Genomic DNA, 12048 nt, shown 5'->3' with positions numbered 1-12048 from the left:
AGATTTGCCTTGTTCTTGGATGACCATCATCCTCCCAGCAGGAGGAAGCTCTTTGCTTTGAGCATTCCCTTTGCTCTCTTGGGAAGAGAGGGAAGTATCTGTCCAGCATAAGATCCATGTCATGTGCAATTTATAAAGCAGGAATATAAAGCCTTCCTCCTCTCCTTCAGCTTTCTCTCCTGTGTTATCCAGGTCCCACACAGGGCTCTGAAGTTGATGTGCAGCTCAGGAGCTCAGGACCAGCTTGGCCTGTGGGATGGCAGCTGCTGTTGGGACATTTCTGTCAAGAGCTCCTCGAGCCCTGGGCTCAGCAAGGGCTTGTTCTAACCCAAGCTGTTTCCTGTGTGCCCTCCCAGTGATACCAGTTTGGTATAATTGTCCTTGAGCTGCTTTATCTCCTGCCATGCAGCCTGACCAGGAAGTTAAGCCTCCACAAGCAATTTTTGTAGCATCTCCACCACCATGGGTGGAGAAGTCATGGCTTTTGAAGAGTTTTTGTGGCTGGGCTGTGTGAAGCTTCTGAGTAAGCCCAGCTGCTGAGCTGGGTGAGGATGTAGCTCATCAGGGAGCTCAGCTGCTGCCCAGGGCTGTTCTACACCAAGTACTGTCATTTATCCCTGGCCACTCCTGTGCACTGCTCCTGGAGCTGCTCCTCCCTTCATCTCAGGTGAGTATCTGTAGCTCCTGGCCATGGAAATAAATGGTGTTTTTATGGAGCTCCCCAAAGACAAGTCTCTCCTGCTCTGCTGGTTTCCATCCTCCTTCCCAGTGACTCAGCCCTTCAGTCTCCAGCTCTCCAAGAGGTGACAGGCTCCTTGCACAGAAGATGCAGGATGAGAACTGGGAAATTCTTCTGGGCAGGATTTGCCAGCCTCCAAAGAAAAGAACCCTCTGCTCAATGTCAGCTTTGCAATCCTTGTTTCAGAGCAGGTTAAATGATGTAAAGAACCCTGGGGGAAAGAGGTGCCTTTCCTCAGCTCAGTCGTGAATTTGCTTCCAAACTGCAGGAGTTAAGTTTTTTTGATGGGTTTGGAAGTTGTTTAGAGACAGAGCCTTGAAGAACACACCCTGTTGCCAACCCAAAGAGGGCACTCTGGGCATGAAAAACTCAGCAAAAATGTGCTGGAGGTGCTTTCCTTGTGCAACATCACCCACAGCAAAAACCACTGATATCTCTGTTCAGCTGCAGATTTTCTTAGGTGAGTGACCTGGGGACTTTTAGACATCTTGAATTATAAGGTTTGGAAAATATTTGGAGTCTTCACAACTTTGGCCTTGTGTTTCATATCCAGTGCTGCCACAGTTGTTGGAATGGCCTCTGACAAGTTACCTTTGGGCAGAAGTGAGCATGAGGAAAGGCAAACACTCCCCAGGAGTGTGTTTTTGTCAATGAAATCCTAAACACCTGACGGAAGCATTTGAGCTCCTCTTACTGGGTCTCTTGCCAAATCTCCAGATTAATTTCCTCAGGTTGCAATATTTTTAAGCTCTATTGTAGAAGAGGCAGGGGTTTATTTTTTTTTTTTTTTGTCTTAAAGCACGACATGTAGAAATAAAATATTTACTGACTGTCAGGCTGTGGTGGGGCTGTGTGGTTCCTGTCTTTGCTGCCAGTTTCACTAGGAAGATGACTCAGTGTGCCTCGATGAATATCTGTGAGGGGCAGAGCTGCACTGGGGGAAGATGCTGGATTTCTGTGGAATGGCAGCCAAGGGGGGGATGGGGTAGAATTGAGAGGGGCCCAAGGGGGAGATTTGATAGAGTGAGGAATTCCCCCAAAGTACCAGCTTGGAGATCCCTGGAGGGAGTGAGGGGAGTTCCTGCCCTGAAATCCAGACTGGCCATTTATTCTGAAGGTTTGGATGGCACAGAAAATGGAGGCCATTGGTTGGGGTAGAAACCTCCAGCTTTGAGCTTTGGGCTTTCTCCTGAGCTGTTCAGAACTGGAGCTGTGGCCCAGAGAAATCCAAATTGCACCAGGAAAAAGGCTTACAAATGCTGATGAGATTTATTGTTTTTATGTGTTCTGACAACAGTGGAGATACAGAAGCAGGGAGAAAGGAGGCAGCAGGTTTCAGAGGTAGGGGACAGCAGGAACTGGAAGTGTCCTTGGAGCTTGGGCAGCGCTGTAGCCTCAGGGCTTGGGCAAAGGACAACCAGACATGAGGTGTGACAAACGACAGATGGGGAGGAGGCTGCTCTTTGGATCCCTCTCATCTCGTGGTGCAGCTTTCCCCTGGGGGTTACAGACATTCCCCAGCTACTGGCACCTCTCTAGGGCTGTCCTGCTCTCCGGAGCTGGAGCCACAAAGGGTTAAATCAGGGCAGCAGTGAGGGGGTGCAGGCACTCCCCAGTGTGCAGAGGGGACAAACACGGCCAAGACACAACCTCTGTGCCGGCCCCACCACGGGCAGAGCTCGGCTTGGCCACAGAGAAGTCCTGGCCACATCCACGAGGACCAGTGCAAGATGTTTCCCAGGGAGAAAGGAAAAGAAAGCTGAGGACTGGGGCTCTGGAGGGTGAGTTCCCCAGGGCAGCAGCTGCAGGGGGAGCAGGGTCACGCTGACTTCAGGACACTGTTGACCCAGGAGAAGAAATAAGCAACCTGTGTGTAGAAGCCAGACGACTGGTACTTGTAGGAGAAGATGCCATAGGCTTTGTTCTTGCAGACCAGTGGATCCCCAGCACCATCCTGTGAAAAGGAGCAGAGAGATCAGTGCTGGGCTGTGGGATCTCCAGGGAAGGAATAGGAATGCCTTGGCAAAGAACAGGGAGGCTGCAAGCAGCAGGACAGAGCTGCCCCAGCAGGAGGCTGGACTGGCTGGATGGGGATAGCTCTGCCTCCACAAGGGACTGGTGACAGCGTGGTTTGGGACCCAGCTGGGGGAATTCTGAAGCCTCATTTCTGCCCTTCTGCTGACTTCAGATACAAAACACACTCAGACCAACAACAAGAATTGGGGTGAGCCCCCGTGGCCAAGCTGTTTTCCCCCTGTGCTGCTGCCAACTCCCGGGTCCTGTGCCGTGGGAAGACAAGGATCCTCTTCTCCCTCGTGCTTTGCCCCTGGCTAAAACCTCCCCTGCAGCCTCCTCCTCCTCCCTGATCAGAGACTGACCTTTTCAGGTATCTCAGACGATTTGCTTTTGCCACAGATTATCTTTTCAGGCAATCCTGGGTAGTACACGAGGCAGTTTGGTCTCCTGATGAGGGAGACAGTGGCCTCACGCAAGGTGACCGTGTCCCTCCCGCGGCTCCAGCTGAACACGCTGCACTCAGTCCCACCAATGATTTTTTGGGATCTCTCCAGGGAGATGGGCCTGACGTGGTCATTGCTTGTGGCATTGCCATTCAGCTGAATGGGACAGAAAACACAGAGATGAGTGGTTGGCCTCTAATCCACTTCTGCTCCAGGGCTGCAGCTCAGCTCTGCACGTCAGGTTGCTCCAGCCAGGTTACCTTCAGCAAAAGGATGTCATTTCCCTTCTTAGGGCTTAAAATCTTAAAATCTGGGTGGCTGTGGTACTCCTTGACCTGGAAGGTTTGCCAGCTTTCCTCTCTGCTTTGGAGTGTGTGTGCTCCCAGGATGACAGTCAGAGGTTTGTGCCTGGTGAAATCAAGCACAGTGGGTGTCACCAGCTTGTCCCTGCCTTGCCTGGGAGCACTGAGGCTCATCTCCCAGGGACATGGCCAGGAGAGTCCAATTACACAGATACAGCTTATATGTATTACCTATACACAAAATACACTATACATACACTTTTTAAAGAGAATGGTGGGAGCAAGGAGCTCTGCCAGTGAATCTGCCCAGCCAAGAGGCAGAGCAAGCTCCCACCTGACAGACCAGAGCTCTGCAAGGGCTCCTTTATCTCCACAACTCAAGCTGGGCACATTTGGTCCAATTCTGCTGCTCTCTTGTTCTGGGCTTCACAGGCCCATGGAAGTACAAAGATTTCTAAATCAGGATATTTCTCTGTCCTCTACACCTGCAGAAAGTGCTGCCTCAAGAAAATTGGAAAGGACCTTGTGTATGTGCAGGAGTCCCTCCCAACCTCCCAGGTGAGGTTTGGGACCCCAGGCTCCAGGGTCCCCCCTTTTGCTGCCCAGGTTTGGGGACTGTTCCCGAGCCTGTCACTGGCACCAGGGCAGAGCTGAGGTGGGTGGGAGCCACCCCCAGGGCTGTGCACATCTGGAAAAGTCCTCCTGCCCATCCATACCCCAGCTGGAGGGCTGGGCAAGCAGCTGGCTCATAGGAAATTGCTCTGCCAACAAACAAGCTGGTGGCAGAAAGGACAAAGCCTGACAGAAGGTCAGTGCCAGCAGGGGAAGAAGCCACTCTGACCTCCCATTATTGACATCTGGGAAAAATAAAACGAGTCATGAAGTGGGAAAAAAATCAGGGTAAATATCTGAGGGCAGGCTGGGGAGGGAGATGGGGCTCAGAGCTGTCCCCAAGCCGGGCAAGGTCATGGCTGAAGTGACTCCAGCAGTGACACCTCCCCAGAGGAGATGCTCCCAGGCTGTGCTGGGCACACACCTCACTGCAGGTGCTGTGGACAGAGCCAAGACTTACATGAGGCACTGAGCAGCTGTCATCACCCAGCCAGGGGCCACGAGGAGGCCTGCACAGGAATGGTTGTCCTTGCCCTGCAGATAGGCCACGTAGGGCGTGGGGTGGGTCCTGGAGGCTGCCTTGGCTTCTCCTCCTCTTTCCCTCCACTTCCAGGGATGCTCTGCAATGGATGGGGCTGAGGAGAAGGGGTTTGCAGGGCACAGGGCTGAGATTCATCCTTCCCCCACCCTCTCCTGGCCTCCAGCCCACTCTGCTTACCAGTGCTGGCTGGGGGGCACATCAGCAGCAGGAGGGGCAGCAGCAGAGTCTGCAGGAGCTCCATCACAGCTCCAGTGGTGCCTCAGAGCTGGGGCTGCATCTGGGGTCTCGTCCTGCTCCCAGCAAGGTTTTATAGCCTGACACCAGACTCCAGGAAACCACAGAAGTCAGACTCATCTGAAGAATCTCTCCACAAGTTGCATGTCTCAGCAATGTGAGAGGGGAATTCAGGCAGTCTTGGCCTTGGGTGGATGGATAATCCACCTCCACCATGGGTTTGATCTGAGGGATCTGACGTCCTTCTGAACCCAGACCAATTTTAGAACTTTGCATTTGCTCTGGACGCTGCAGGAAACACACTCACCATCATCTCTTTGACTTCCACTGAGGCCTTCCCTTGCAGCTTCTACTCTCTGTTGAGCACTTGCAAACCCTCTTGATTTTTATCACCAACCCTACATGAACGAGATTTTTTCAACCTAATGCATCACTTCCAAAGACTCTGCAGTGGCAGATGAGACCCTCCTGCTCTCCCTCAGTAGCTGCAGCCTTGGCTTAGGGAGCAGAATTGCTGTGAATGTGTTTATACCATGGCACTGATGATACTGGGAAGAAATCTCAGCACAGGGTGGGAGGTGCTCTCTTGTTCTGGGCTTCACAGGCCCATGCAAGTACTAGCATTTCTAAATCTGGATATTTCTCTGTCCTCTACACCTGCAGAATGTGCTGCCTTGAGAAAATTGGAAAGGATCTTGTGTATGTGCAGGAGTCCCTCCCGACCTGGCACAGGCTGCCCCTGGATCCCTGGCAGTGTCCAAGGCCAGGCTGGACACTGGGGCTTGGAGCAGCCTGGGATGGTGGAAGGTGTGGAATGGGCTGATCCCTAAGGCCCTTCCAGCCCAATCCCAGCTGGGATTTTACCGTAAGGAAATCGGAACCTTCGCAGTTCTGTGACGAAACGGGGCCGACGCCTCCCCTGCCTCACTGCCAGTAAATCTGCCTTCCCCTCTGCCCCCAGTGCCACTGGGTAAAACCCAGTTTTAAGCTTCATGTTGCCACTCTCGTGCAAAGCCTGCAGCAGTTGGAGCTTCAAGGAAAACCCTGACGTCACAAAGATTCAAAATGCACAGATAAGCAGCTGCAGCCTGTTCATTTGCAGATTTCTGAGCTGATAGTGGCTGTGAGCAGAAGCCCAAACATGGACCCTTCTCAGTTTCCCCAGGGCAGCCTGGGTGCTGAAGGCAGAGGTGATGCAGTTTCCCTTCATCCCAGACAAGAACGTGGAGGATTTACGAGCAGAAATCCAGGCTGGACTGTGGAAACCTGCTCCCTGTGATGGGGGTGACCAGTGGGAGACTGGGAGAGGCCAGGAGGGCAGGGAAGCACCCCCTTTTCCCTGGACTGTTGGCAGTTCTTGTACATTTAAAATTCCCCACTGGTTTTTCCCACCACAAACCGCCTTGGTCTACTTCTGACATCACAGACATCCCACACTCCCTGCCAGGGAGCTCTGCTCTCCCTCCTTTCCCAGAGCATCATCTCCCATGTCATCTCCCCCAGGGAACCCTTGGCTCTCTCTGTACACAAGAGATGCCACCAGAAACGAGCTGGGATGGAGGAGATGAGGGCTCAGAGAGCAGCCTGGTGCAGGCCATGGAAGGAAGTTCAGACTCCAATGCAGGAGCTGTCTGAAAACAGAGCTCAAGCATCCTTTGAGGGGAGAGTTTGTCTTTGGGCATCATCCAGCTGAGAGGAGAGGTTTGGGTACCACCAGAAAAGCCTCTGGTCAAGGAGACTTGTGGCCAAGCATGTGCCAAGCAGCTTCACAGCAGCCAGCCAGGACCCATCCTCATCTTCTCAGGGACCCAGCTGGGCCCCTGCAGTTACCATGGGAGGAAAGGAGGAAGTGGCTTGGGGTCAGGCACTTTGGTGAACCCAAGTCCTTCATCAACCCTTTCAGTTCAACCCTTTCTATGTCTCTACCCAGGACGTGGTGCAGAAATGGGGATGGTCTGTGGCTGCTGGCAACAGGCAAAGCCTGGAAGCAGTGGGTGTGTGACAGCTGGGACTTGGGGTGTACCTCCTCTCTGGGATCCTGAAGCCCTGAACATGGTGTCTTAACAGCCCAAGGGCACAGTCCACAAAAAGTCCAGCTCCCTCCTCCCAGTGCAGCCTCTTGCAGCTCAGAGAGCTGGCAGGATAAGCCTGCTGTGCCCTGTCTGGCCTGCTCTGTGCCCTAGGGTGCAACACTCCAGACAGAACAGCCTTTACTCTGCACAGAATGACACCTTCAGGGTCCTGGCCACTGCTGATGCCCCACATCCTCCTGCCTGTGCTCCCAGAGGGTGACAGCGATGCTGAACTTGGTGAAGGGAGTGTGTGCCCATCGTTTTTCCCAGAACATTTCCACCTGAGCAGTTTTTCTCCTCATCATCCCTGTAACCCCAGGAAGGGCAACCACACCTCTTGTTTCTGAGCCTGCCAGTGATTGAGGATGCAGAGCTGTGATTGCCAGACCCTCCCTCCTGCACTCTGTGGCGAGGCCACAAGAAAGAGACACGCTGGGAGCTGCAGCTCTGAGTTTACTGTGGGTGCTTTAAGTGCAGCAGGTTCAAGCAGGAACAGGGTTATCTCTGAAGGAAGTGGGGTCTGCTGGGGCACAGCCTCTTTCTGTGCCATCTGAGGCCATCCCTGCTTCTGCCAGGGTGATTTAACTCAGTCCTGGGGTGGGCAGGGAACGGCACAGGCAGCAGCCTCAGAGCAGGGTGAAGGGGACCCTCAAGTGCACTGATGAGGTCACTTGGGCTCCTGAGGAGAGAGAGGGAGTTGAGCCCTCAGCAGGGGCAGGAAGGAAGCTATTGCAGTCTCCAGGGCCACACCAGAGCTGGAGAAAAGCGCTGCCACTGCTGCTACTTCTTCATGACTTTTTTGATCCAGGGCAGGTAGTTGGAGATGCGGGTGTAGACCCCGGGTGGGGAGCTGTAGCCGAAGGACACAACCCCATGTGCCACTTTATTACACACCAGGGGGCCACCAGAATCTCCCTGGGGAGAGATGAGGTTGATTTTAGAGGCTTCTTCCCTGTAACAGGTTTCTCCCTGGTCCCTCCTGCCCCATATCCCACCCAGCTGAAGGGGCTGCCCTGAGCTGGGGCTCTACCCCTGGTGCTGTGCAGGGCTGTGGGTGGTGTCAGGACATGCAGACAGCCAATCCTTATGGGAACTGTGACCAAATGCTTGTCACCTGCCCTGGGACCTGCTGTGCCCGTGCCAGCAGCATCTCCTGCTCCCAGGGAGCCCTCCCCATACCTGGCTGGAATCCTTCAGCTCGTGGAAGCTGCCTGCACAGATCATGCCAGAATCAAGGTGTGGGTAGAAGAGGGTGCATTTCCTGCGGCTGTAGATGGAGACTTTGGTCTCAAAGAGTTTGTTGGTGGCCCTGTCCTCGTCGATCAGCCCCCAGCCGGCGATCACACACTTGGTGCCCGTGGGGAGGTCACTGCCACTCCTGGGCAGTGGGATGGGCTGGATGTAGTCATTGTAAGTGACCTTTGATGTTAGCTGGGGGAAAGCAGGGGGTTGAGAGAGGGCTGTGAGCAGGACACTCTCTTTGCAGAGGCAGGGAGGGTCTAGCAGGCTCTGCAAGCTGCAGGGAGCCGCTGTCAAAGCCACCAAACCCTGCCCATGGCTCCTTCCCAGGTTCCCCCCAGTCCTGCCAGCCTCCAGCACCTCTGCAGAAGGAGCTAAGGACAAGCCCTGCCCAGTCCCTGCCAGCCCCACAGCCCCAGCCCACCCTCTGCCCCCACAGAGCTCCTTGCCTGGAGCAGCATGATGTCATTTTCCATCGTGCTGGGGTCGTATTCAGGGTGCTCGTGGTACTTGAGGACTCCCCTGACCTGCTGAGTTTTTTCTGCTTCTTGGATGTTGTGAGCCCCCAGGATGACTGTGATATTCCTGGCCATGGCAGTGAAGGGGAGAAAGGTGAAATCAGGCTGGGTGTCACCCACCTCCCTCGTTTTGTCCTGCCCAGCACAGGAGGAACCTGCTCCAAAACTGCTGCAGGGAAGGAGCTCCCAGGCTAGGGGAGAAGGAAGGGGATAAAGCCCCTGCAATGAGTACTCACCCCAGGCAGTGTGCAGCTGACATCACCCAGTCAGGGGCCACCAGGAAGCCCCCACAGCCCCCCAGCTCTGCTATCTTCAGGTACGCCATGTAGGGGTGGGAGTGGGGCTGCGCCTCGTGGCCCCCCACAATCCGAGCCCGCAGAGCACCTGCAAGACACCCCAGCACAGGGTGAGCCAGGGGCTGCTCAGAGCCCAGAGGAGCCACCTCAGTCCCAGCAAAGCCCTGACTTACTGGCCCTGGCCCAGGGGCAGCAGAGCAGGAGCAGCAGGGCGGGCAGTGCCTGGAGCATCTCTGCCACAGCTGGACGCTCCTTCCAGATGTGTGCGAGTCTTGAGTCTCCCGTGGGCAGGGGCTGGTTTTATGGCCTGGAGGCAGCTGTGCCCAGCAGGCAGGAAGCCATGTGCCAGGAGCTGATTGTGCTAATCAGGGCATTGCTGGCCTGGCCAGCTCAGTGCCCATGTGCCAGGGGCTGTGATTGATGGGCGATAGCACAGCACGGAAAGGCCAGGGCAGGCAGAGCCTGCTGCACCACAGCCACAGCCTCAGGGCTGCTGACAGCAAGGGAGAGGTGTCCTGTGGTGGTTTTGAGGTGTGATTTAACATTTCCCCCACACTTTTCTGTTTAATGTTTTTGCCTTGAGGAAATGCGAGGTTCTAAAAAAATAAACAAAGCAACAAAACTTTGCCGTTTAAAATCATGAATGTGGTCTAGAGGAGACAATCCTGAAACTTGCTCTTTCATATTGTTTTCCTTCAAGAGATGCACTGCAGAGCCTCTTATTCTACAGAGATCCACCATCACCACCACCCAACTGAAATGAAAGGGCACAACAGCTGTGCCTGGGACAGTTTCTGAGCACTGTGAAAAGTCAGATCTGCAGGGTTTGGTGTCAGCCCAGGTCAGAGGGGCCTTGCTGGTTCTTCTTGGCTCCTCTGGGGCCAGAAGCACCTGCCAGCTTGGGGACTGGGATGTGGAAGTGGTGCTCTGCAGCAGAAGAGAACAAAGTGGGGAAGTGCAACCAGCCAACTGCCAGGAGTGATCAGTCATTTTTAAACCAGCCCTGCTCCACCCTTCCTGGAGCAGCAAAACACCTGCGGGCAAGTGGATGCCTTGGGCTGTGCTGGGGCCACAAAGAGGGGACAGGATGGGTGGGTGGGGAGGCAAAGGTGTGGGACAGACATGGGGATGCCTGATGTCCATGAGCCAGCCCAACACAGAGCTGTCCACTGAGCTTCACCCATGTTTTGTTTTTTATTTAATCATAATGTCTGAAAATACAAGCTTTAATCAGGACTGTGCAGCTGCACAGCAGGAAAACCTCAACAAGAATTATCAATATTTTATCTTGTGTTTGTAACTTGCTGTCTTTCCCCTGCAGCTGCTTGTGGCCCCCCACAATCTGTGGCTGGAAACCCTCCTGGGAGCAGCATCCCCAGGGCAGCAGGGACTGGGCAGGCCACAATGGACACAGAGCTGAGCTCCAGGCTGCTGCTCTCCTCCTCCTCTCTGGTGTTCCTTTGACTGCAGACAAGTTCCTCTCTCTGAGGCCAAGGTATTTTGGCCTTCCTGTTGACCTCTGGAGGGTTCCAGGGCTTCTCTGCTGAGCTGCCTCATCTCAGCATCCATCAATACCCATGGCTTTAGCCATGGAGCTGGAGCAGGTCCACATGGCTTCAGTGCCCCCCGTGCCTCCCCTGGCCCATCCAAGCCCAGCACTCAGAGCCATCAGGCAGTTTCAGGCACACTGTGGCTTTGATCAGAAGAGAAGAGATGAGAAATGCTGCAGGAGGGGTTGACCCTCCCCTGCCCCACTTCACTTCAAATCAAAAACATCTGGCAGCAAAGGAGAAGTGCTGAGATAGAGCTCAGCCTGGGACTGTGCAGAGCAGCAGGGACAGGGCAGAACAGGAGCTGTCCCTCCTGGGGGGGGCTCAGGCAAGAAGAGCCCCAATAGCCCCCAGTCAGCAGCTGGGGACTCCATGCCTTGGGTATGCTGGTGGAAGGGGCATTAGGAAGATCCTGCAATGTTTTGCTGGTGCAGAGAATCTGCACACCAAGGGTGAGGGGTTCAGGCTGTCCCAGCAGCTCACCTGCCTCCTCCTGCCATCCAAAGGCCTTTCCTGCCCCCATCCCATCCTCCCCACAGATCTCTCCTGTCAGGAATCTCTGAGACTCCTCACACATTGCCAGCTCTTTGAGAAGCTCTTAGACCCCCTGAGAAGGCAAGTTTCTCCATCCTCTGACCTTTCAGGAACATTCCACCAGTCCTGAACAGACACATTGTCTGGAGGCTCACCCTAGAGCAGGAGCAGAGCTCAAAGGGGTGATGTGCCAGGATCACGCTGACCCTTGGGATTCCAGTGATTTGTGGGCATCACTGGGAGTGTTTGGAGCGAGCTCTGGGTGCTGAGTGTGCAGCCCTGCTCCCCTCTGAGCTCACAGCCCTGCCCTGCTGCTGATTTCCGCTCCTTCAATCTCGGGGTCATCTGCTGACTTTATCACCGTGAGTTTCTTTCCACACTGCTGATAGAAAGGCCAAAACCCCGGCTGAAAGGGTGAAGGTGGAGCATGGAGCCCTCAGCTTTTGGCAAGAACCACTCTTGCTGCGGCAGGAGCCTCCTTTGCATTTTCCACTCTGTGCTGCCATCCGGGCTGGGATCGCCGCACTGACCCAGCGGTGGATGGGCTCCCGGGACAGCTCCCTGCTGATGGAAGAGCTCCCTGCTCTTTGCTCTCAGCCTGGGACATCTTCACGATTTCCTGGCAGTCTGGAGTGAGAGCACAGCAGGGCACAGCTTCTACTGTGACCCCGAGTTAAAAGGTGCTCTGCTTTTCTTTTATCTCTGCCACTTTGCAGCTGATTTGGGTGGGGTCCACCCTGCACAGAAATGTGGTTGATGTTGTAACTTCCCCTTTTTTTTTCACTTTGCTAGGTAGAAAACTCACTTATTTTGCACGAGGAGCTCTCCTCACTACCTGCTCCACGCTGGGCCTCAGACAAAGAGCTGGAGAGCACTGCTGAACCTCCCTGGGGCAGCAAGAGCCCCATGACAGGTGAGTCCTGAGGCAAATTCCCAGCCACAGTTTGGAACA

General features: G+C 54.5%; 2 protein-coding genes across 2 annotated transcripts; both read right to left on the bottom strand.

Annotated features, from left to right (window-relative positions):
* Positions 1–1991: 1991 nt before the first annotated feature.
* Positions 1992–5285, bottom strand: LOC130264515 (granzyme E-like). Its single transcript, XM_056512751.1, has 5 exons — positions 4831–5285; positions 4573–4747; positions 3459–3606; positions 3118–3354; positions 1992–2693 (listed from the first exon to the last, which is right to left on the bottom strand). The coding sequence occupies exons 1-5, from the start codon at positions 4892–4894 to the stop codon at positions 2559–2561; spliced, it is 759 nt and encodes a 252-aa protein (XP_056368726.1). The 5' UTR covers positions 4895–5285; the 3' UTR covers positions 1992–2558.
* Positions 5286–7399: 2114 nt separating this feature from the next.
* Positions 7400–9296, bottom strand: LOC130264494 (cathepsin G-like). The gene is made up of 5 exons (XM_056512712.1): positions 9186–9296; positions 8953–9100; positions 8648–8783; positions 8139–8390; positions 7400–7874 (listed from the first exon to the last, which is right to left on the bottom strand). Exons 1-5 carry the CDS (start codon positions 9241–9243, stop codon positions 7740–7742), a joined length of 729 nt encoding a protein of 242 aa, XP_056368687.1. The 5' UTR covers positions 9244–9296; the 3' UTR covers positions 7400–7739.
* Between the last annotated feature and the right edge of the window lie 2752 nt (positions 9297–12048).

Source organism: Oenanthe melanoleuca, chromosome 28 (assembly GCF_029582105.1).
Source record: "Oenanthe melanoleuca isolate GR-GAL-2019-014 chromosome 28, OMel1.0, whole genome shotgun sequence".
NCBI lineage: Eukaryota > Metazoa > Chordata > Aves > Passeriformes > Muscicapidae > Oenanthe > Oenanthe melanoleuca.
Note: the sequence above shows the minus strand (reverse complement) of the source record. Positions and strands in the feature narration are given on the sequence as shown.